Source organism: Carlito syrichta, unplaced genomic scaffold (genome assembly GCF_000164805.1).
Source record: "Carlito syrichta isolate Samal-C Ts95f unplaced genomic scaffold, Tarsius_syrichta-2.0.1 Scaffold314733, whole genome shotgun sequence".
Classification (NCBI taxonomy): Eukaryota; Metazoa; Chordata; class Mammalia; order Primates; family Tarsiidae; genus Carlito; species Carlito syrichta.
The window spans coordinates 63484-87659 of record NW_007258829.1 but is presented as its reverse complement, the minus strand read 5'-3'; the positions used below and the strand labels follow the sequence as shown (position 1 = coordinate 87659).

The 24176-nt window shown below is 40.4% G+C and overlaps 1 protein-coding gene across 1 annotated transcript in view; it reads right to left on the bottom strand.

The window, feature by feature from the left end:
* The window catches only part of SPAST (spastin), a 63630-nt gene that overhangs the window by 2850 nt on the left and 36604 nt on the right, over window positions 1-24176 (bottom strand). Inside the window, exons 7-15 of the mRNA XM_008071812.1 lie at window positions 20994-21068; window positions 19322-19393; window positions 14560-14635; window positions 14235-14326; window positions 14013-14092; window positions 11130-11172; window positions 9066-9145; window positions 7033-7103; window positions 3331-3371 (exon numbers count right to left, since the gene is read on the bottom strand). Coding sequence (XP_008070003.1) covers window positions 3331-3371; window positions 7033-7103; window positions 9066-9145; window positions 11130-11172; window positions 14013-14092; window positions 14235-14326; window positions 14560-14635; window positions 19322-19393; window positions 20994-21068 — 630 coding nt within the window. The remainder of the gene's footprint in view (window positions 1-3330; window positions 3372-7032; window positions 7104-9065; window positions 9146-11129; window positions 11173-14012; window positions 14093-14234; window positions 14327-14559; window positions 14636-19321; window positions 19394-20993; window positions 21069-24176) is intronic.

The window sequence follows — 24176 nt, the reverse complement described above, 5'->3', positions numbered from 1 at the left end:
CCACTGCACTCCAGTCTGGGCGACAGAGTGAGACTCCAACTCAAAAAATAAAAAAATAAAAAATAAATAAATGTATAGTTTGCTATATGTTTATATATGAAATTTGTATATGACATTTTAAAGTTAGTAACAGACTAATGTATATACAACAGCAAAAAGCAACCAGTAGCTAGCTCAAATAAGAAAGAAAATAAATGTAAAGATGTCTTATCAAAACAAAATAATAAAGGAATTAATAAAGTTAAAGTTAAATCAGATCCAAACTGTATGGGTACCCCAATTTATAATCAATAATTTTAGTACTGTCCCATAAAACACAGAATTCCAGTCCAATTATTTAAATTTCTACTATTAAGGCAAACTGGGTTATTCTTATGTAAATTTGTATATACACTGGTACCTGACAACACACTTAGTTATTAAAGGCATACCAAATAATGAGTATATACAATTTTAGAGACCAAACTACATGTGTTTACCTCTCATCCTATAAGTGGGAATGACAGAATGGATTTCCTTAATCCCTATAATAAAATGCCACTATTGAGTTTTATGTATTTTTAAAATTTATTTATTTATTTATTTTTTGAGTTGGCATCTTACTCCATCACCCAGGCTGGGGTGCAGTGGCACACTCACGACCACACCAGCGCTGACCTGCTGCATTCCAGTGATCCTTCTACCCTAGCCTTCCAAGTAGCCGGAACTATAGGCGCGTGCTACCACGCCTGGCTTATTTTTGATTTATTGTAGAGATGAGGTCTCGCCAAGTTGCCCAGGTGGGTCTCGAACCCGTGGGCTCAGGCAATCCTCTCACCTCAGCCTCCCAAAGTGCTGGGGTTACAGGCTTAGCCACCGAGACCAGCCTATTTTAAAATTATGTAATGGACACTTACATAGCGGTTACTGTGTGCCAGACTATTTTAAGTGCTCTATAAATATTAATTCATAAGTAAAGACTAACAACTAAAAGTCACTATCAAATTATTAATATCAAAACCACTAGGATTAAAAATAAACTGAGCCAGACACGGTGGCTCAGCCTGTAATCCCGCGCCTTTGGGAGGCTCAAGTGAGTAGATTGCCTGAGCCCGCGGGTTTGAGACCCGCCTGGGCAGCAAGACCTCATCTCTACAATAAATCAAAAAATCAGCCGGGCGTGGTAGCGCACGCCTGTAATTCCGGCTACTCAGAAGGCTGAGGCGGAAGGATTGCCGGAGCCCAGCAGGTCGAGGCTGCGATGGCCGGCAGCGGCCACTGCACTCCAGTCTGGGCGACAGAGTGAGACTCCAACTCAAAAAAAATAAAAATAAAAATAAACTGAAAGTAAGTGGTAGAATCACAAGTTAAAGCCAGGCACAGTGGCTCACACCTGTAATCCCACCACTTGGGGAGGAGGAGGCGAGAGGATTGACGGAGTGCAGGGGTTCAAGACCAGCAAACAAACAAACAAAATCCACAAATTATTTAAAAAAAAGAACCACAATATTTTTTTTTTAGTTGGAGTCTCACTCTGTTCCAGCTGAGGCTGGAGCGCAGTGGCATGCTCATGGCCACCGCAGCCGCAACCTCCTGGGCCCAGGTGATCCTTCCATCTCAGCCTTCCAAGTAGCTAGAATTACAGATGCATGCCACCATGCCCAGCTAATTTTTTGGATTTACTGTAGAGACGAGATCTCGCCAAATTTCTCAGGCTGGTCTCAAACCCCTGGGCTCAGGTAAATCCTCTTGCCTTCGCCTCCCAAAGTGCTAGAATTATAGGCATGAGCCACCACACCTGGCCTAGAACCACAAATTTTAACAATGCAACCTGAGTATATATAAATCAACAGATGGTCACAAAAGGTACAAGTAATATTATTTAATTTTAAAGTAGTAATGTTACAAGTAAGATTTCTTGTAATAAACAGTTTTACTGAGCTTTAATTTTTAGTTTTGCTATCTAAACTTTTAATTAAAAATAATATTATTATGACTTTTTAAAATAATGGATACAGTTATATTTTTAGGTGTGGGATTAAAAAATTCAAGTAGTACTACTCATTTGAACAAGAGATTAAAAGCCTGAAGAAAAAAAGACTGCCAAAATATGCTTAAATACACTTATTATCTATGTTAATAGTTCACTATCCCCTCAACAGGCATCAAAACTTGGGCAATAAAAAAAATATATGACAGATTAGTTACAAATAAACAGTTATCTGTTAGTATCCCTGGGGATCTGGTTCCAGGACTCCTCACAGATACCAAAATCTGCAGATACTTGAAATCCCTTACATAAAAGGGCATATTATTTACATATAACCTTATACTTAAATCATCTCTAGATTACTCAAAATGCCTAATGCAATGTAAATGCTACATAATTGTTGTTATATTACTTAGCGAATAATGACAAGAGGAAAGTCTGTATGTGTTCATTAAGATAGTTTTTTTCAATCTCCAATATACTTGATCTACAGTAGGCTGAATCCATGAATGCAAAACCCACAAATAAGGAGACTGGAACACAAGCCTAATTTCAAAACTTTGCTTGCACAGCTATGATCATTCTGCATAGCCGCTTTCACATCTTGCATGCAACTTTTTTCAAAAGAAATGTTTCCGCATCTCATAAGGGATCTTCCATATTATGAAAATATAATAGGCCAGGCTCGGTGGCTCAGCTGGTCATCCCAGCACTATGGGAAGCCGAGGCGAGAGGACTGCCTGAGCCCACGGGTTCCAGACTGCCCCCAGCAACTTGGTGAGACCTCGTCTCTACAATAAATAGAAAATTAATGGGGCAGCGTGGTAGCATGAATCTGTAGTTCTGGCTATTTAGAAGGCTGGGCCAGAAGGATCGCCAGAACCCAGCAGATCAAGGCTGCGGTGGCCAGGAGTGTGCCACTGCCCTCCAGTCTGGGCGACAGAGTAAGACTCCAACACAAAATAAAGAAATAATGTTACAATGGTAACTACAATGCTTTTAAAAAGATTAAAAAAATATAGATTGTGGAAAAATTAACAAAATAGAACGCTAAAGGATTAACCTATAGTCATAGGTTATTTTTGTAATGTACAAAATCCTCAAGTTTGTTATAATTTTCTTCTGTTTAGGACTGATATAATATGAATTGACAGAAAATGATTTAATGACTATGTGTATTTTTTTGTCCATTACCAAAGAAAAACTTAACTAATTGAGACTAACTTCATAGGCTTCCATAGTTTGAATTGAAGCAAAGTTAGTATCTTCTAGTTTCTAATCAAATAAACTACAAAATTCCAGACCAAAATATGCCTTACAATATAGAGAACCAAGACAAAGCAAATTATAAAATACTATACCTCACTGGCAGACATATTCTTCACCTGTTCTGGTTTCAATTCTGTAAAATATAAAAGTCGGACACTTAAAAAAAAAAAAGATTTTGAAGGAGAAATTGTTAACGGGCAAAAACTAAGTATAATAATCTAAAAGTATCTGCTCAATATAAATCATTATGTTAAAAGACATTCATTAACATTTAAAACATATACAATTTATAAATGCTTAGAAAATAATATTCTTTGTTTTTGGAGCTGGAGACTTACTCTGTCACCCAGACTGGAGTGCAATGGCTGCTCCCGGCCACCACAGCCTCCACCTACTGGGCTCCGGCGATCCTTCCGCCTCAGCCTTCCAAGTAGCTGGAACCACAGGCACACGCTACCATGCCCGGCTCATTTTTTGATTTATTGTAGAGATGAGGTCTCGCCAAGTTGCCCGGGCGGGTCTCGAACCCGCAGGGTCAGGCAATCCACTCACCTCAGCCTCCCAAAGGCGTGGGATTACAGGCTGAGCCACTGAGCCCGGCTCAATATTCCTTCTTAAGAGTAATTGGGAGGTGTTCTCTACAAATCTGAAAGTAAACTTAAAACAATGCAACTTGTGGCTGCGAGCAGTGGCTCAACCTGTAGTCCCAGCACTTTGGGAGGCCAAGACAGGAGGATCACAAGTTGTTCATACTTGAGCCCCCAAGTCTGAGACCAGCTTAGGCAACATAGTAAGATCTTGTCTCCACAAAAAAATTTTTTTTATTTAGTCAGGCATGGTGATGCATGCTTGTAGTCCCAGCTACTTGGGAGGCTAAGGTGGAAGGATTCCTTAAGCCCAGGAGTTTGAAGCTGCAGTGAGACATGACTGGACCGCTCTCTAGAAGATTTTTAAGTTCTGAACTTTAATGCAGTGGTCCCCAGCATTTTTGGCATCAGGGACTGGTTTCAGGGAAGATAATTTTTCTCCATGGACAGGGCAGTGGGGAGGATGTACAGTCAAACCTTACTGATATTGTTAATCTGTATTTGCAGCCACTCCCCAGTACTAGTATCATCGCCTCAGCGCCATCTCAGATCATTAGATTCTCATAAGATTAGAATGCCTCAGGCATTAGACTCTCATAAGCAGCTCATAACCCAGATCCCTTGCATGTGCAGTCACAATAGGGTTTATGCTCCTATGAAAAAAGAATGCCTCTGCTGATCTGACAGAAGGTGGAACTCTGTTTGCCCGCCATTTACCTCCTACTGTGAGGCCTGGTTCCTAACAGGCCACAAACAGGTACTGCAGCCCATGGGTTGGGGAACCCTGCTTTATTGAATGCAAATGTCTTTTTTTAACCTGAAAATGTTTTCTGTTGCAGAATAATAGCTAAAATGTTCTAAAAATTACAAATGATTTATGAGTTAGCTACTGTTCCTCAGTCTACTACCTGAACAAGATTTCATGCCTTTGGTAGCAAAAAAGCTTGTTTACCTAGAGTTTCAAAATATATTCCCAAGATTACATTTATTATTTTCCAAAGTAGAAGGTCTTAATCAGTACTCTATTTCATACTGGAAATGTGCTAACCAATATTTTTAACAAATAAAGCAAAAACTTTTTGTATAATGTAGCTTTTTTGTTTGTTTGTTTTGTAGAGACAGGGTCTGGCTTTGTAACTCTAGCTGGAGTGCAGTCACACGATCTTGGCTCACTGCTGCCTCCGCTCCCTGGGCTCAAGCAATCCTTCTGCCTCCTGTCCTGACTAGCTGAGACTACAGGTGCATACCACCACACCTGGATGAATTTTTTTTTTTTTTTTTTTTGGTAGAGACAAGGTCTCACTACTTTCCCAGGCTGCTTTTGAGCTCCTGGCCTCAGGCAATCCTACTGCCTCAGCCTTTGTAAGTGCTAGGATTATAGGCGTGAGCCACCCTGCCAGGCCAATGTAGGTTTTTTAACACAAATTACAGCAGAAACGCTGATAACATCTTTCTCACACAACTGCATTCATTTGTACTTTCTCCAGTGATAAGAAAGAAAAATGGAGCTACAACTACTGCTCTGGAGATGCATGTTCTATTTTATCATCACAGCCAGTACTGTGAGTGCAGACCCGAGAGCATCACCCATCCACTGCCTGTTCTGGCTGTGAAAAAGAAGCTGAAAACATCTACGCTGAAGTGATATCACAGTGAGTTTAACCTCACCTGACCTAAAAACACTCAGTTATGGTCAGGCGTGGTTGCTCACACCTGTTATCCCAGCACTTTGGGAGGAGGCCAAGGTAGGAGGACTGCTTGAATCCAGGAGTTTGAGATCAACCTGGACAACACAGTAAGATGTCTCTACAAAAAATAAAAAAATTTGCTGGGTGTGGTGGCATGTGCCTGTACTCCCAGTTACTTGGAAGACTGAGACGGAAGGATTGAGCCCAGGAGTCCAAAGCCTGGGTGACTCCAACTTAAAAAAAAAAAATCAGTTGTGATATTTCAGAATCAACAAATTAACTTGCATCAAAACACAGCAATAAATATTTTGCCGCAATTCCTCAAAAATAACATATAATAAATAAAAACGTCTCTTTTGTTTCTTTAGAGACAGGGTCTACCTCTGTCATCCAGGCTGGAATGCAGTGGCACAATCATGGTTCACTGCAGCCTCAAACTCCTGGGCTCAAGTGATTCTCCTGCCTCAGCCTCCTGAGTAGCTGAGACTACAGACATGTGTTACCTTCCCTGTTTTTTAAAAAAAATTTTTGTAGAGTATAGAGACAGAGTCTTGCTGTATTGCCAAAGCTGGTCTCAAACTCCTGGGCTCAAGAGATCCTCCCGCCTCAGCTTCCCAAAGTGCTGAAATTACAGGTGTGAGCCACCATGCCTAGCCACAACTTCTCTTATATAAGTTCCCTTAGATATTAATTTCAAATGATATCAGAATATTGACAGAGTGAGATGCCACCTCAAAAAAAGAAAAAAAGAAATGAAAAAAAAAAGCAGAAAACAGATAAGAATATTTTCATTTTATTATTCTTTTCTGCTTACTTTTAAACGTTTCCTTTTGAGTTTTCTGCTGCTTACCTACTATCAAAAAGTAAACAGGCTGGGCTCGGTGGCTCAGCCTGTAATCCTGTGCTTTGGTAGGCGGAGGTGAGTGGATTGCCTGAGCCTGTAGGTTCAAGACCCACCTGGGCAACTTGGCGAGAGACGGTATCTCTACAATAAATCAAAAATAAGCTGGGCGTGGTAGCAAAAGCCTGTAGTTCCAGCTCCTTGGAAGGCTGAGGCAGAAGGATCGCCAGAGCCCAGCAGGTTGAGGCTGCGATGGCCGGGAATGGCCACTGCACTCCAGTCTGGGCAAGAGAGTGAGACTTTAACTCAAAAAAAAAAAAAAAAAAAAATAGTAAACAAGGGTCATGGTCCACTGGCTCCTGAACTTTTTTTTTCCCCGTGGACTATTTTTTGTATAACCTGTGAGCTAACACTGGGTTTACTTTTTTCAAAGGATTGTTTAAAAAAATGATGATGACTATGCAACAGAGATATATGTGGTCCACAAAGCCTTAAATATTTACTATCACGTCCTTTACAAAAAAGTTTGATGACCCTTAAAGTCTAGAAACAACTTTGTACCAAGTTTTCCACTGATACAGCCTCACTGCTTTCACACTGATAATAAACAAGATCTGTTGGTAGGGACTTCTTAAACTTCTAAAATGGTCCTAAAAGTTTCAAGCTCTTATTACCTACCTCGAATAGGACCCAGTGCCGCATCTTTTGCCAAAGCCGTTAGATCACTTCCTGAGTATCCATCAGTCATTCTGGGAAGAGTAAGGAAGAAACAGCAAGTTATTTTCATCTCTGCAGATTTTAAATTTCCATGAGCTGGGCACAGTTGCCCACACCTGTAATCCCAGCACTTTGGGAGACCAAGGCTAGAGGATCACTTGAGGCCAGGAGTTCAAGAGCAGCCTAGACAACATTGTGAGACCTTGTCTCTACAAGATATTAAATGGACATGGTGGCAGATGCCTGTAGTCCCAGCTGCTAGGGAAGCTAAGGTGGGAGGATAGCCTGAGCCCATGAAGTTGAGGCTGCAGTAAGCTATGATCGTTGTCAGTGCACTCCAGCCTGGGTTACAGAGTGATGGTCTCTAACTAAATAAATAACTAAAAAAAAAGACAAAATAAAATCTCCACGTAATAAGAGTTTAAAAACTAGTTTGTCAGCAAGCCAACAGTCACGTGCTTTGATATTAAGGGGACAGAAAGGCCCACTATCTGGGAACAAAACAAACAAAAAAACCAAAAAACATTCAGGCTCCTTACAATGCCTGAAATTTAACCATTAGAACTATTCCTTACCAAGTGTCAACACTGAACATTAAAAATGGTTTCACATTTAAAAAAAGAACTATTCCTTTAGATTAAAGCATACTACTTTAGATTAAAGCATACTACCTCCAGTGGCATCACTTAAATCCTTTAGATTAAAGCATACTACCTCCAGTGGCATCACTTAATTGTAGACATGCTATGTGGAAAGGTAATCTCTACAAGGCATTGGTAGCCAACAGACACAGAAACATCATTACTTCTCTATAAGTTAATCAGTATTTATCATGGCATGGAGCATTCTCTTGGATGGAATAACGACCAAACTAGGTAGATTTCTTAACATGTGGAAGAGACAGGATGAAAGAAGGGTCTGGAGTAAAAGATATTGGCAAAAGGAGGCACACTTGAATGGGATGCCACAGTGGAGAGTCCTGAGCACCCAAGAGATTACCAAAGGGAATGAAGAATTAGGGTAGGGGACAGGAGGGAAGAGGGAACTAAAACAGGGAGAAGTATTTACTTATCATATACGATGTTAAACAACCACACAGATCAAACATTATTAGCAGAATTCTTTATGGAAATAACAACAAAGACCTTTGTATTTCATTTATTCCTTTTTCATAGATATCTGGGAACTCAAGGTTCTTAATAAAAGTACATGCTACTCACCAACTTGTTGAATATTCTATATTACTTTATGACATTCTTCAGGAATTAAAATTCATGAGTGCATCTCCTAAATTCAGCTTTTACTTAAGCACACTGTTTATAAAGTTTAAAGGTGTAAAGTAAAAAATAATTCTGTATAATGCAAAAGAACAAGTTTTGTATAAGAATATCTGTGTAGGCCAGGCTCGGTGGCTCAGCCTGTAATCCCAGCACTCTGGGAGGCCAAGGTGAGTGGATTGCCTGAACCCACCCGGGCAACTTGGCGAGACCTCGTCTCTACAATAAATCAAAAACTAGCCATGAGTGGTAGCGCATGCCTATAGTTCTGGCTACTTGGAAGGCTGAGATGGAAGGATCGCCAGAGCCCAGCAGGTTGAGGCTGCGGTGGCCAGGAGTGTGCCATTGCACTTCAGTCTGGGTGACAGAGTAAGACTCCAACTTAAAAAAAAAAAGAATATCTGTGTTGGTGTGCACAGATATGAGCTGTTTTAAATTTTTAAATTACTTTAATATGACCTGTAAGTTTTAATAAATTCATAAAAAGAATATACTATTGTCATTAGATATTTAGGCCACGTCTTATAGAGGGCATAGAAACTGAAATTTAGAAATCATATATAGGAATAAGAGGTAAAGGAGGTAGAGGATGAGACAAACATTTTCTAATAAATGAATTACTCATTTCACATTTAAGCTTACTTTAAATAGCACACAAAAAAGAAGTCTTTACAAGAAAGAAAGAACAGCTGTAAGGTAAAGCAAATTATTACTCACCTAGCAAGTTGTGCTAGTTCTTTTTGGGTCAATGGGCTTCCTTGTTTACATAACAGATTTTTCAGTAAAAGTAGTCTTGTCTGAAAGAAATAAATATTAAAAAATTATCAGTACAGTCCAATTTGATATCATAATTACCAGAATTATTCCTTTTTTTTCTTTTTGAGTCAGGATCTTGCTCTGTCACCCAGGCTGGAGTGCAGTGGCACAATTACGGCTCACTGCAGCCTTGACCTCCTGGGTTCAGGAGATCCTTGTGCCTCAACCTCCGTAGTTGGAACTACAGGTGTATACCACCATGTCCAATTAATTTTTAGATTTTTTTGTAGAGATGAGGTCTCACTATGTAGTCCAGGCTGGTCTCAAATTCCTAGGCTCAAGTAATCCTTCTACCTCAGCCTCTCAAAGTGTTGGGATTACAGGAGTGATCACGCCACTGCTCCCAGCATAATTTTCAATAATATGAGAACTAACTTTTCTTTTCTTTTTTTTCTTTTCGAGTAGAAGTCTCATTCTACTGCCCAGACTGGAGTGCAGTGGCACACACAAGGCCACTGCAGCCTTGACGTGCTGGGCTCAGTTGATCTTTCTGCCTCACCCTTCCAAGTAGCTGGAACTACAGGCATGTACCACCATGTCCAGCTAAGTTTTTGATTTATTGTGGAGACCAGGTCTCGCCAAGTTGCCCAGGCTGGTGTCACACCCCTGGGCTCTCAGGCAATCCTCTTGCCTCTGCCTCTGAAAACACTGGGGTTGAAGGCATGAGCCACTGTGCCCGCTGAGAATTAACTTAATAAAATATCCAGGAATCAGGTTCAAAGCCAGGTCATTACCTTGAAGCCTGATTTTTGTCTGTAAGTGAAGTTAAAATGACCAATTTTTAGAGTTCCTGAGAGCATTAAAGAGGATAATCCCAGTCAAGCACTATGGAGTGGCTGCTATCACTATCAAGGATGCAAAGGACCTGGGCTAGACAACCACAGTTGTTTTTTCTTCTTCCCACACAATAAGGATATAAACAACCACAATTTTTAAAAAAACAGTTTTACAGAGTTATGAATTCATACATTATGAATTTTACCAACTGTAAGTATACAATTCAATGGCTTTTAATACACTTACAGAGTTGTACAACCATCACCATAATCCAGTTTTAGGAAATTTCTATCATCCCAGAAAGTTTATACATGCCGGTTTACACTTAATCCCTACTCCTAGCCATCACCCTAGCAAACCTCTGGTCTCCTTTATGTCTCTAGAAATTTGTCTTTTCTGGACATTTTGCATAAATGAAATCAAATGACACATAACATGTATCACTGGCTTTTAGTTATAATGTTTTGGAGTTTCAGTCGTAGAATTCAATGTATGAACTGAGTATGAAGCTTTTAATACTAAACAGTATTGATTAAATGAATACACAACATTTATTCATCCATTCAGCAATGGATGAACATTTTAGATTCTCTTCTGGTTCTGGCTATTACTAAATATTGCTGCTATAAAAATTCTTGTACACATCTTTTTGTGTACATATGTTCTTATTTCTCTTGGGCATACTCTTAGGAGTGGGATTGCTGGGTCTGATGGCAAGATTGCTATTTATCTTTTTAAGAAGTCACCAAACTGTTTTCCAAAGTGGCTATACCATGGATTGCAAGACTTACTACTGTCAAGATTGTGGTTTTTATTTCTGTCTTAAAAATAAAAACAATTGCCAGGCACAGGGGCTCATGTCTGTAATCCCAGCACTTTGGGAGACCGATGCAAAAGGACTGCCTGAGCCCACATGTTTGAGACTACCCTGGGCAACATGGTGAGATCTTGTCTCTACAATTAAAAAAAAATTTAGCCAGACATGGTGGCGTGTGTCTGTAGTTCCAGCTACCTGGAAAGCTGAAGTGGAAGGACTGCCTGAGCCCAGCAGGTTGAGGCTGCGGTGGCTGTAAGCATGCTACTGCATTCCAGCCTGGGTGACAGGGTAAGACTCTGATCAAAAAAAATTTTTAAATAAAAAAAATTTTTAAATTTTAAAAACCAAAAAATTTAAACATAGATACATACCTCCTCATTTGGTAAGGACACATATACCCGTTTGATAAAACGCCTAAGGAAAAAAACACAAAGATACCAGCAATTTTAAAAATATAATTTTGAACTGAAAAAATAACAGCTCAAGCGACAAATGACAGAAAAAAGGATATAAAGTATAACACGCAAGAAACATACAAGTATTTTAGTAGTTATCAATGTAAAAAGATATTTGCTGTTACTACTTTAAAACTCTGTTAATGTTTAAAAATCCTTAGGTCAATACTGTCAGAATTAATAATTTACATTCATGTATGTTTGTAATAGCAATAATGCTTTTAAACAAACAAAATATCTAATATAAGAAGTAGAATTAAGAGACCTCTGTTATCTTCATGAATCTGAAATCAGCAAGGATAACAGAAACAGAAATACAAACTGCATCATCTACAAGCTAGGCAGCATATTTAGGAATCTAAAATATATGAAGGAGAACTGCCTAGGGCACTGACAAAGGAAGCTACACAGGATCTGCCACTGCAGATCATGGCCACGGCTGCCAGAACAGAGTGTTTTCCCTAAAAAAAGAGACTACACACTCTGAAGGCTGACAAAACCAACCTCTCCATGTTCAAAGCAAGCACGTGAAGTTTGGCTATGCAGACCATACAGACCCTAATGCTAGCATGGGAAGGGCAAGGCAGGCAAGACTGAACAAAGAAACCCAAACACATTGTAAGAAAGTACCTATCAGTCTGGCAGGATGACAAGCTGTCTTGCAGTGACCAGTATTCTGCAAAGAATAAATCAATCCTATCTCTTATGTACATACACACACACTTCATCATCTGGCAGGGCTTCCCTATGAGTCAGGAGACTGCCATTATTTCCGTGTATGCATAGACTACTCAAGACACCCAACCTGCTCAGTATCTTATTTTTCTAGCCCTTCCGCTATAATTTCCTTCCAAAACTAGGAAGAATTCCCTAAGAAGAAGAATAAGAAAAAAAGGCTAATTAGAAAGAAAAAAAAAACTGCCCAAAAAAGAGGGGAAAGAACACAATAAACATAAACCAGATCAGATAAAGGACGCATGCAAGAAGACTTGCCATAGATCAAATTCAAATTACAACCAATGTCTTTCCATGAAATGAAGTAATTAAATTTTAAAAATTGTTTTCCATTAAATAAGAACTCAGTGAGATATAAGAGCTTAAGGAAATGACATACAAAGCCTCAACGAAATAAAGACAACAGAATGTGAAAATAGGAGGGCATAGGTCAGGAAAGCAATGAGAAAGAAACACCGCCACAAAAACAAGGATTACAAAAGAAACAGCAGAAAGGAGATTAGATACTATTCCAGTAGGAAATAAAGGCAACAGGCTTGGGGAAACAGAACAAAACAAAAAAGATCTAAGCATTTAAAATAATTAGGAAGACTATTACAGATACGGTAGACAAAAGGATGCAATACATTATATTATTTACATGGAAAAGAAAAAAATAGAAAAGTGAATTCGAAAAAAAAAATTAAAGATGGTATTTAAAATAAATTTCCCCTTGGTGGCTCAGCCTGTAATTCCGCGCCTTTGGGGACTAAGGTGAGTAGATTGCCTGAGCCCGTGGGTTGGAGACCCACCTGGGCAGGCGAGACCTCATCTCTACAATAAACCAAAAAATAAGCCAGGCGTGGTAGCACGCGCCTGTAATTCTGGCTACTCGGAAGGCTGAGGCGGAAGGATCGCCGGAGCCCAGCAGGTCAAGGCTGCAGTGGCTGGGAGTGGCCACTGTACTCCAGTCTGGGCGACAGAGTGAGACTCCAACTCAAAAAAATAAAATAAATAAAATACAATAAATTTCCCAAAACAAAGTTCCAAACTATCAAATTAAAGAAATGTCAAATCCCAAAAAAGTAAACACAGATCAAAATCTTTTTCAAATAACTAGATTTCGGGCCAGGTGCAATGGTTTATGCCTGTAATCTGGCACTTTGGGAAGTGGAGGCAAGAGTACTGCTAGAGCCCAGGAGTTCAAGACCAGCCTGGGCAACAATGCTAGACCTTATCTCTACAAAAAAGTAAAATCAAGAAATTAGCTGGGTGTGATGGCATATGCTTGTAGTCCCAGCTACCCAGGAGGCTGAGGTGGAAGGACTGTCTAACCCCAGGAGGTAGAGGCTGCAATGAGCTGTGATCATACTACTGCACTCTATTCTGGGCAACAGAGTGAGAACCTGACTCAAAAAAAAGAAGGAAAGAAACTACAACAAAAATTAGACTTCAATGGTTGAAAATTCTACCCAGTAAAAAGAAAAAATCAAGTTAATTTATAAATGTGAAAATATCAGCCTAGATTCAGACTTTAACACTATGATAACCAATTCTAGACACAATGGAACTATATTATAAATTCCTTGTGAAAGGATTCCCAAGAATTTTATGCTGAGTCAAAAGTAGGAAGGATTTCCTAAGACAAAAAGAGGCTCATTAAAAAGAAAAAAAAAACCTGCCCAAAAAAGAGTGGAAAAAACACAATAAACCTACAGCATGAAAGGAATACATCTGTTCAAACACACAAGAACAGAAGACACATTTCCCATGAACTCGGCTTTGATCAGCTTCTCATGAAGCCCAACAAAAGAGAGTAAAAGCCAGTTATGGAGTTTAAAGAAAATTAAATGCACCCAGAAGAAGCAGGCAATTTGCCTAAAACCATAAAGTGAAGACTAGTTCTAATATCCTGCTGCTGACCTCAAAGTCCTTACTGAGTTGGTAACAAGAGGCCAGAGGATAGTACAGGGAAGAAAATAATGAACTTAGTATTAACACTGACAGTAAGGGAAGAAATATGTGAGATTAATACATTAGTCAACACATCTGTAACAACACACATGTTTTCACATGTCCCCTCACCTGAGAACAGCCTCGTCAAGCTCTTGTGGCCTGTTAGTTGCACCCATCACAAGTACTCTGTCATCTCCAGCAGACTGTACCTACAAGCCAAAAAAGCTTTCTTTTGATACTTTCAAATGAAGTAATGACAAAAATAAAATAAATTTCTAACTTCAGTCACTTAATATAAGGAAAATATACATACTAAAATATTGCCACATTAAAAACAGAAACACCACTTACACCATCAAATTCTATGAGAAACTCAGTTTTGAGGCGTCTACTAGCATCATGCTCCCCTTCTCTTCTTTCACACAAAAGGCTATCAACTTCATCTAGAGGAAACACAAGGGTAGGACTTTAGTTAAAGGCTAAGCTATGAGATCATCTGAGATAATCTAGTTTACCACTTATTCACACAATGAGTCCTACTGCATTCATTAAATAGTCTTTAACTTTGCCCTTCTTTAAAACTTTTTCCTTCTGAGTAATCTTTCCTAACATATCTCTCATATTTGGAGGGGGAAACTTCAGAAATATTCTACTTAGTTGGAAAACATGTTCTTACCTATAAAAATTATAGAAGGTTGCAGTTCTCGAGCCACAGCAAAAAGAGCTCTCACTAATTTCTCTCCTTCTCCCACCTAAAACAAGGCATCATATAATGTTACACACATAAAATGCAACATTATTCCAGTCTTTTCAAATTTCATGTGAAAGTCTAGAACTTAGAAATTTAATATTCCTTCCTTACAACAACCAGAGATTTGGTTGGAGGAAGGGGAAGGTGTTACTGAACTGTCCTTTGCAATTTTACAAAACAGACCATGATTTCATACAGCCTGATAAAAAAGTACACCTTTGTTTTGCTTCACTCTGCATTCCTAAGACTTGAGTCAGAGCTATACATAGTGAGAAGAGGAACAACAGGGGAGAGAAAGAGATGCTGACATATTCCTTGAGTAGATTACAGGATGTGCATTTAAAGAAGCAGAGAAGTTAGAACGTGGTCTCTGAAACAAAACTTGGTCTACCTTGAAAAGTCATTCTCACAGTACCACTGTCAATATATATCAAAATGCTTCCATGTAGTCCAAGAGGTCTATAAACACCGCGTGGGACATCCCAGCTACCAATATCATATACAGGCCAGTTTATGCATCAAAGTATCTAATAACAGAGTCATGAAGTCTGTGATCATCTACTGCAAAAATTCTGCTGTCCTCTAGGTGGCATTTATGCTTTTTACTGAACATTTCACCGAAAAGCAACCAAAAACAAGTGCTCCAGATACAGAATCATCAAAACAAATATTCTCAGAGCTAAAAGAAACCTCAAGAGATCAACTCTTATAACTGAACATTTTTTTTTTTTTTGAGTTGGAGTCTCACTCTGTCGCCCAGACTGGAGTGCAGTGGCTGCTCCCAGCCACCGCAGCCTCGACCTGCTGGGCTCCGGTGATCCTTCTGCTTCAGCCTTCCAAGTAGCCAGAACTACAGGTGTGCACTACCATGCCCGGCTAGTTTGCGATTTATTGTCGAGAAGAGGTCTCGCCAAGTTGCCTGGGCGGGTCTCGAACCCGCGGGCTCAGGCAATCCTCTTGCCTCAGCCTCCCAAAGAGCTGGGATTACAGGCCGAGCCACCGAGCCCGGCCGACTGAACATTTTATAGATGAAGTAAGCCTGAAGTGATACTTTCCTAAGGTCAGCTCAGGATTTAAAAATCGGGTTGGAATCCCTTCTCCTAACTTCCAAGACAGTGCTTTCCATTATGCTATGTGCATAAGATGCCCAAACCTGCTTTAATAATAACTTTACTTATAATAGCTTATGTAGGAAGTAAAATGTAATCAGGAAAAGAGGTGGCATTTCAGTGTAACTTTTAACTACCTAATAAAATTGAGAGCATTTTGAGTATGATGCTTTATTTAAAAAAAGGTTTTTTTGAGTTGGAGTCTCACTCTGTTGACCAGACAGGAGTGCAGTGGCACACTTGGCCACCGCAGTCTCGACCTGCTGAGTTCAGGCAGGTGATCTACTGCCTCAGCCATTCAAGTAGCTGGAACTACAGGCATGTGCCACTATGCCCAGTTAATTTCTTGATTTATCGTAGAGAAGAGGTCTCACCATGTTGCCCAGACTGGTCTTGAACCTATGGGCTCAGGCAATCTTCTTGCCTCAGCCTCCTAAAGTGCTGGGATTATAGGCATGAGCCACTGCCTCTGGCTGATTTATTAAAATATTTAAGTAAATTTACGAAAGATTTGATCTTTTTTTTTTTTTTTTGAGTTGGAGTCTCACTCTGTCGCCCAGACTGGAGTGCAGTGGCCGCTCCCGGCCACCGCAGCCTCGACCTGCTGGGCTCTGGCGATTCTTCCACCTCAGCCTTCCAAGTAGCTGGAATTACAGGCATGTGTTACAACGCCCGGCTGATTTTTTGATTTATTGTAGAGATGAGGTCTCGCTGCCCAGGCAGGTCTCAAACCCGCGGGCTCAGGCAATCCACTCACCTCAGCCTCCCAAAGGTGTGGGATTACAGGCTGAGCCACCGAGCCCGGCTGAAAGATTTGATCGTACGTTACCAACTCCTCTGCTATTTTTTTAGTCTTTTGCGCTAGTAGCATAATGATACACTGAAGACCAAACTTTATAAAAATTTTGAAGACTGTGCAAAAACACTGTAAACTGCAAAGAACTATATAAATATTAGTTTTTAAAAAATAATGAATCATAAGCAGGTTAATTAACAGTTCTAAAACATAATAATTAAATCTATTTGGGTAAAAAAATGCAACTACAACTATTTGCAACAATCTGAATAAATCTCACAAATATAATGCTGATGAAAGAAGACATACACACAAAATCCTATATGATTATATTATATAAAGTTCAAAGACAGGTTTTGCCTATGTTAGTAGTCTAGTGGTTTTGGGGAGAGGGCCAGGTGTAGTAGCTCCCGCCTGTAATCCTAAGACTTTGGGAGGCCGTGGCGAGCTCAGGAATTCAAAACCAGCCTGGGCAACATAGCAAGACCTGTTCTTTATAAAAAATTTAAAAATTAGCTGGGTGAGGTGGTGCATGCATATAGTCCCAAATACTCAGGAGGCTGAGGTGGGAGGATTGCATGAGGCCAGGAGGTCGAGGCTGCAGTGAGCCACGATTGTGCCACTCCATTCCGGTCTGGGCAACAGAGTGAGATTGCAACTAAAAAAAAAAAAAAAAAAAAAAAAAAAGGTTGGGGAGAATTTGAAAGGATTTCAAGAGTACAGACAACAATGTATTTCTTGACCTGGGTGGTAATTATGAAAGTATATTCACTTGGTGATAATACACTGAACTATGTATTACACTATACAATGCTTTCTTTTTAAGTCTTCAAAGTGAGATCAGCCAGGCTCGGTGGCTCAGCCTGTAATCCCGCGCCTTTGGGAGGCTGAGGTGAGTGGATTGCCTGAGCCCATGGATTCGAGACCCGCCTGGGCAGCGAGACCTCATCTCTACAATAAATAAAAAAAATCAGCCGGGCGTGGTAGCGTGTGCCTGTAATTCCTACTACTTGGAAGGCTGAAGTGGAAAGATCGCCGGAGCCCAGCAGGTCGAGGCTGCGGTGGCCGGGAGTGGCCACTGCATTCCAGTCTGGGCGACAGAGTGAGACTCCAACTCAAAAAAAACAAACAAACAAACAAAAAAAAGTGAGATCATACCTGAGGTAAAATATTCTGCTCTTATCATGCTCTAAGCATATGGACAAACTGGCATGAGACCATAGGAAGATAACTAAGATAATAACTAATTCAGAGGGGGAAAATAGCAGATAATGACATTAAGCTCCTATACATTTGAAAAGCTGTCTAATAAAACGAATCTTTTGTTACATCCAGCATATAAAAATTAGAAAAAGCAGATTTCTGTTAGACATAAGAAAAAAATGTATTGGCTAAACTGTCCAAATGAGAAACTGAACAGTCTAACATTTTCTAAAGTAAACTTGGTTCAAGATATTCAAGAGGCAATACAGGATTTGTGGGCTAGGATCATAGATTTTATATTGTTTCAGGACTCAAGAAGATAAAAGAAAATAGTCTTGAAATAAGTACAGATACTAGAGAATGGTTGCTGTAAAAATTTTAACACAAGGGCTCGGGTTCTCAAGCCACACTCATTGGCTCAAAACCCAGTTTCCCACTTCTGGGTTATGCAACCCTGAGCACATCACTGAATTTCTGCATTCCCTCATCGAGAAAATAGAGGTATAAGAACAGTATCTATATGTATTATGAATATCTACTTATTCCACAAATACTTATTCAGTATCTATTCATTGCCAGATACTGTTCAAGGCACCGTGAATATGAGCAGTAAAGGACAATGAATATTCTCGGCCTTCATGGAGACTGGCTTCTAGTAAAGGTGACAGTGAAACCATATAAAACTGAGATAATTGCTTCAACGAATATGAATTACAACTTCAATAAGAATGACAAATGAGAGTTAAGTGGTGCTAAGAGAATAATAAGGGGGATTCATTTTGAGGGTCAGGGAAGGTTGTAACATTTTGAATGATACTGAAGAATGAGTACAAATTAACCAGGAGAAGACCATGTTACTCAGAAAAGAAACTCCATGAAGAGGAGTCCTGTGTCAGGAAAAAGTATAACAGTATTGGGAAAGTGATAGTATTTGTTATGGTTTGAATCAGATTCACCAAAAACATGCAGTCCTATCCCTGGTACCTATAAATGTATCCTCAGTTGGAAATAGGGTCTTTGCAAATGATGAAGTTAAGCTGAGGATGATCAAGTTAAGTTAGGGTGGGCCATAACCCAAAGGAGAAATTTAGACACAGAGAGAAACATGCATTCCAGGAGAATGCTAGGTGAAAACAGAGAGAGAAGAGTACATCTACAAGCCAAAGAATGCCAAAGATTGCCAGCAGGCAGCCAGAAGCTATGAGAGAAGCATGTAACACAGGCTCCCTCACAGTCCTCAGAAGGAACTAATTCTGCCAAACTTCGAATGATATTGGACTTCTGACCTCTGAAACTATGAGACAATAAATTTCTGATGTTTAAGCCACCTACTTTATGGTATTTTGTTATGTGACCACGGTAAGCAAATACAGTATTTGACAACAATTCTAATTTTAAAAAAGCCTAACAAATGTACGTAACTATCTACTTTGAAAATTGATATTCACCGTTTATAAGTAACAGATAGAAAACTCATAGAAAAACATTTTTGTGAAGTATTATTACCATTTATACTTAGAACATTTAGACACCAACTTAAAATATTAGAAAAAGACAATATTGGAAAAAGGGTACTCACATATTTTGAAGTTAAACTTGCAGCACTTATATTAAAGAAGGTTGCATTAGATTCTGCAGCTACCGCTTTAGCCTTTAAAAATCACAACAGCAAATATTAAATTAGTTCAACATCTCACTTTAAAAAGATACCACATCTGATCAATTTAAGTTACTGTAAAAGATTCCCTAAAAATAGGAGGTGTGACATAGTTCCCAAAATATGCAATGTGTCGCCTTCTCAACGATAAGGAAAGGCTCTAGGGAGAGCTGTTTCTTTTCCTCAGGGAGAATGGGTAGAGAGAAGTTAAAAAGAGAGAGAGAGAGAGAGAGAGACAGCTATTCTCCTCATAAGCATGGAAAGACAACTGCTTAGAAAAAATATACACAGCCAAGGAAGACATTACTCTTTCCCTATTGGCTTTTTTCTGTCTAGAAGAGCTATGCAGAGGAAAAAAGTATCCAGATCCTGGTAAAAACTTGGCAAAAGTAGCCAGGCTCAGTGGCTCAGCCTGTAATCCTGCACCTTTGGGAGGCTGACGTGAGTGGACTGCCTGAGCCTGCGGGTTCGAGACCTGCCTGGGCAGCAAGACCTCATCTCTACAATAAATCAAAAAATCAGCTGGGCGTGGTAGCGCCTGCCTATAATTCTGGCTACTCGGAAGGCTGAGGCGGAAGGATCACCGGAGCCCAGCAGGTGGAGGCTGCGGTGGCCGGGAGCGGCCACTGCACTCCAGTCTGGGCGACAGAATGAGACTCCAACTCAAAAAAAAAACCCAAAAACTTGGCAAAAGCATAATAAAGAAAAGTCTATAACATACTGATTGTTTAAATAAAGCAGTTATGACAGCAAAAAAAATAAAAACAAAAAGCAAGGGTTAGAAAGATACCCAATAGCCGGGCTTGGTGGCTCAACCTGTAATCCCAGCGCTTTGGGAGGCCGAGGTGAGTGGAATGCCTGAGTCTGTGGGTTTGAGACCCGCCTGGGCAACTGGGCGAGACCTCATCTCTACAATAAAAATCAAAAAAATTAGCCAGGCGTGGTAGCATGCGCTTGTAGTTCCAGCTACCTGGAAGGCTGAGGCGGAAGGATTGCTGGAGCCCAGCAGGTGGAGGCTGCAGTGGCCGGGAGCGGCCACTGCACTCTAGTCTGGGTGACAGAGTGAGACGCCAACTCAAAAAAAAAAAGAAAGATACCCAATATAGTAAGATAAACTCTTCTAAGGTAAATATTTTATTATTTAACTTAGAAAAATAATGACAATTACACTGTTAAATTTAACCAACCAGGCCAGGCGTGGTGGCTCCAGCCTGTAATCCCAACACTTTGGGAGGCTAAGGCAAAAGGATTGCCTGAGCCCAGGGATTCAACACTAGTCTGGGCAACCTGGCGAGACCTTGTCTCTATAATAAACCAAGAAAATTAGCCATGCGTGGGAGAGCATGCCTGTAGTTCCAGTTACTTGGAAGGTTGAGGCGGAAGGATTGCCTGAGCCCAGTAGGTCGAGGCTTGTGGCCATGAGTGTGCCACTGTACTCCAACCTGGGCGACAGGGTGAGACTTCAACTCAAAAAAAAAGTATATCATAACAAAAAGAAAGTCACAAGTGTCAGAGAGAAGATCAAGTTCCTTTTTTTTTTTAATACTCTCTCTAATAAATCAATAGAATACTTAAATGTGAAAAGAATTCTTACCAGCATTGTCTTCCCATTCCCAGGTGGACCAAAGAGTAACAATCCTCTGGCAGGAGCTCTAAGCCCTGTGAACAACTTGAAAATACATACTTTAGTTTGCAACTTTAATCCTGTAGATAATTTTTCCCAGACATTTTAAGTATTATTTGTCATCTAAAAACATCCTTTTTAGTAAGCATCCTCCCAAACAGAGTTGCCCAGAACTTTATTTATTATTATTTTTGGAGTAGGAATCTAACTCTGTTGCCCAGGCTGGAATGCAGTGGCACATTCATGGTCACCATAGCCTCAACCTGACGGGTTCAGGTGATCCTTCCACCTCAGTCTTCAAAGTAGCTGGAACCACAAGCATGCACCACCACACTCAGCTAATTTTTTAAAAAATTTATTGTAGAGACAAGGTCTCGCCAAGTTTCCCAGGGTGGTCTCGAACCCCTGGACTCAGGCAATCCTCTCACCTCTGCCTCCCAAACTGCTGGGATCACAGGCATGAGCCACGATGCCCAGGCTGCCCAGAGCTTTAGAAGGAAACACATAATCAATAAATTAGCCTAATGTTAAAAACAGAAGAAAACAAAATGAAATAAAGCCAACTCCTTAGTGATCAAAATGAAAGCACAGTGGTTAAAACAAGACAAGCTGAACACAGGCATGTTTCTCTACTTAGAAAATCCTACCAAAAATAACACTAAATACATAAAAAAGATACAAATCTTTCAAAGATAGGAGATAACACAGTAAGTTCCTATAAAATGGAGAGCTGATGATGTGTGATAAGTGACTTAGCAAAGCTGAGGGAGCTAAAATCCAAGTGCCTGCATATGAAGGTACACCTGGACACAGGGAGAAAGCTTTTGTGAACATTCCGGGAGGCTCAGGACTTGAGGTGTCAGATGCCCCAGAAAGCAGTACGGAGGCAGTGGCAAAAAACAGGGGAGCTGACTGAAAGCTGGTCTGAGCAACAAGTGAGCCTCCTCAAGAGCAGGTGGTCAGCACAGCCAAAGGAGGGGCGGGAGCTCCATTCTCTAGAGAAACTAAGCCAGACTCTCCAGACGAAGGGACACAAGGCAGGGCAGGAGTCAAGAGCGAAGCAACAGACTGAAAACACCTCACTTAATGGCAATGCTGGATATACTTTTAAGCTGCATTATAGGAAAGGCTCGTATCCAACTTTTAAAAAAATACTTTTTTAGTTGGAATCTTACTCCGTCGCCCAGGCTGGAATGCAGTGACCCACTCATGGCCACACCAGCATCGACCTGCAGGTCTATGGCGATCCTTCTGCCTCAGCCTTCCAAGTAGCCAGAACTACAGGAGCACACTACCACACCGGCTCTTTTTTTTTTTTAAATGTGGAGATGAGGTCTCCCCAAATGGCCCGGGCTGGTCTTGAACCCACATGCTTAGGCAATCCACTCGCCTCGGCCTCCCAAAGTCCTGGGATGACAGGCTGAGCCACCAAGCCAAGCTATCGCTTTATTTTTTTGAATAGTTTTAGGTTTACAGAAAATTGAGCAGAAAGTTCAGAGCTCCCATATGAACACTCATCATGCCCCAATCTCCCCTATCATTAACATCTTGTATTCGTGAAAGAAAAGAAAAAGGAGAAATCTTGAAGAAACAGAGGTAAAACAGTAAACAACAAAACTTTATAAAAGCTCTTAGAGACATAAAAAGAAGAAATTGCGTCTATAACAAGAATAGGAAGCTATAAAAAAAAGAATCAATCAGAGGACAAGAAAGTTCTTGAGAACCAAATTATATCTGAAATTTCAGAGAAATAGTTGAAAAATAAATTTGATGAAGTCTCCCAGCAAATACAACAGAGGATGAAAAAATAAAGATTAAAGAGGAAAGAAAGACTTGAAAACCAAAACACCAATTCAAGAGGGTTTAAGAACTATCTAAAAAACGGTTTGAAAGGCCAGGCTTGGTGGTTCAACTTTTAATCCCAGCACTTTGAGAGGCCAAGGTGAGGGGATTCCCTGAGTCACAGGTTAGAGAGCAGCCTGGGCAATTTGGCCAGACCTTGTCTCTGCAATAAATAAAAAATTAGCCAGGTGTGGTAGTGTGTGCCTGTAGTTCTGGCTACTTGGAAGGCTGAGGTGGAAGGATCGCTGGAGACTAGCAGGTCGACGCTGGGGTGGCCGTAAGCGTGCCACTGCATTCAAGCCTGGGCGACAGAGTGAGACTTCAACTCAAAAAAAAAAAAAGTTTGAGAAATATCAAACCAAGGAAGTAAAAAGAAAAAAAAATTAGAGAATTCTAGAACCTTTCTCAGAATTGAAGAATGAGTATCTAGAAAGGTAAACACTGAGGGAAGCAAAGAGAAACAGAAGATACATCAAGTAAATCATTGCAAAATATCAGAACAGCAAGATAAAGAGAAGATCCAAAAAGTTTTGACAAACAAAAAGTCTGAGGCTCTTCTGACTCCTGATATTTTGTCTCTAAGACAAAGCAGCACATATGCTAAAAGACAACAGACAATGCCTTCAAAATACTAACAGAAAATTATTTCCAACCTAAACCTTAACATCCAGCAAAACTATTAACAAGGGAAGATAGCAGAATAAAGATTTTTTTTTTTTTTGAGTTGGAGTCTCACTCTGTTGCCCAGACTAGAGTACAGTGGCTGCGCCCGGCCACCGCAGCCTTGACCTGCTGGGCTCCGGCGATCCTTCTGCCTCAGCCTTCCAAGTACCTGGAATTACAGGCATGCACTACCATGCCCAGCTGATTTTTTATTTTATTTTATTGTAGAGATGAGGTCTCGCCTACCCAGGCGGGTCTCAAACCCGCAGGCTCAGGCAATCCACTCGCTTCAGCCTCCCAAAGGCGCGGGATTATAGGCTGAGCTACCAAGCCTGGCTATAAAGATATTTTTAAAAATACAAGACCAGGCCTCTATTCCCAGAACTTTGGGAGGCTGAGACAAGTGAACTGTCTGAGCCCACAGGTTCAAGATCAGCCCAGGCAACGTGGTGAGACCTCATCTCTACAATACATCAAAAATTAGCTGGGCATAGTAGCACACGTCTGTAGTTCCAGCTACTTGGAAGGCTGAGATGGAAGGACTGCCAGAGCCCAGCAGGTTGATGCTGAGGTGGCCGTGAGCATGCCACTGCACTCCAACCTGGATTGCGGAGTGAGACTCCAACTCAAAAAAAAAAAAAAAAACAA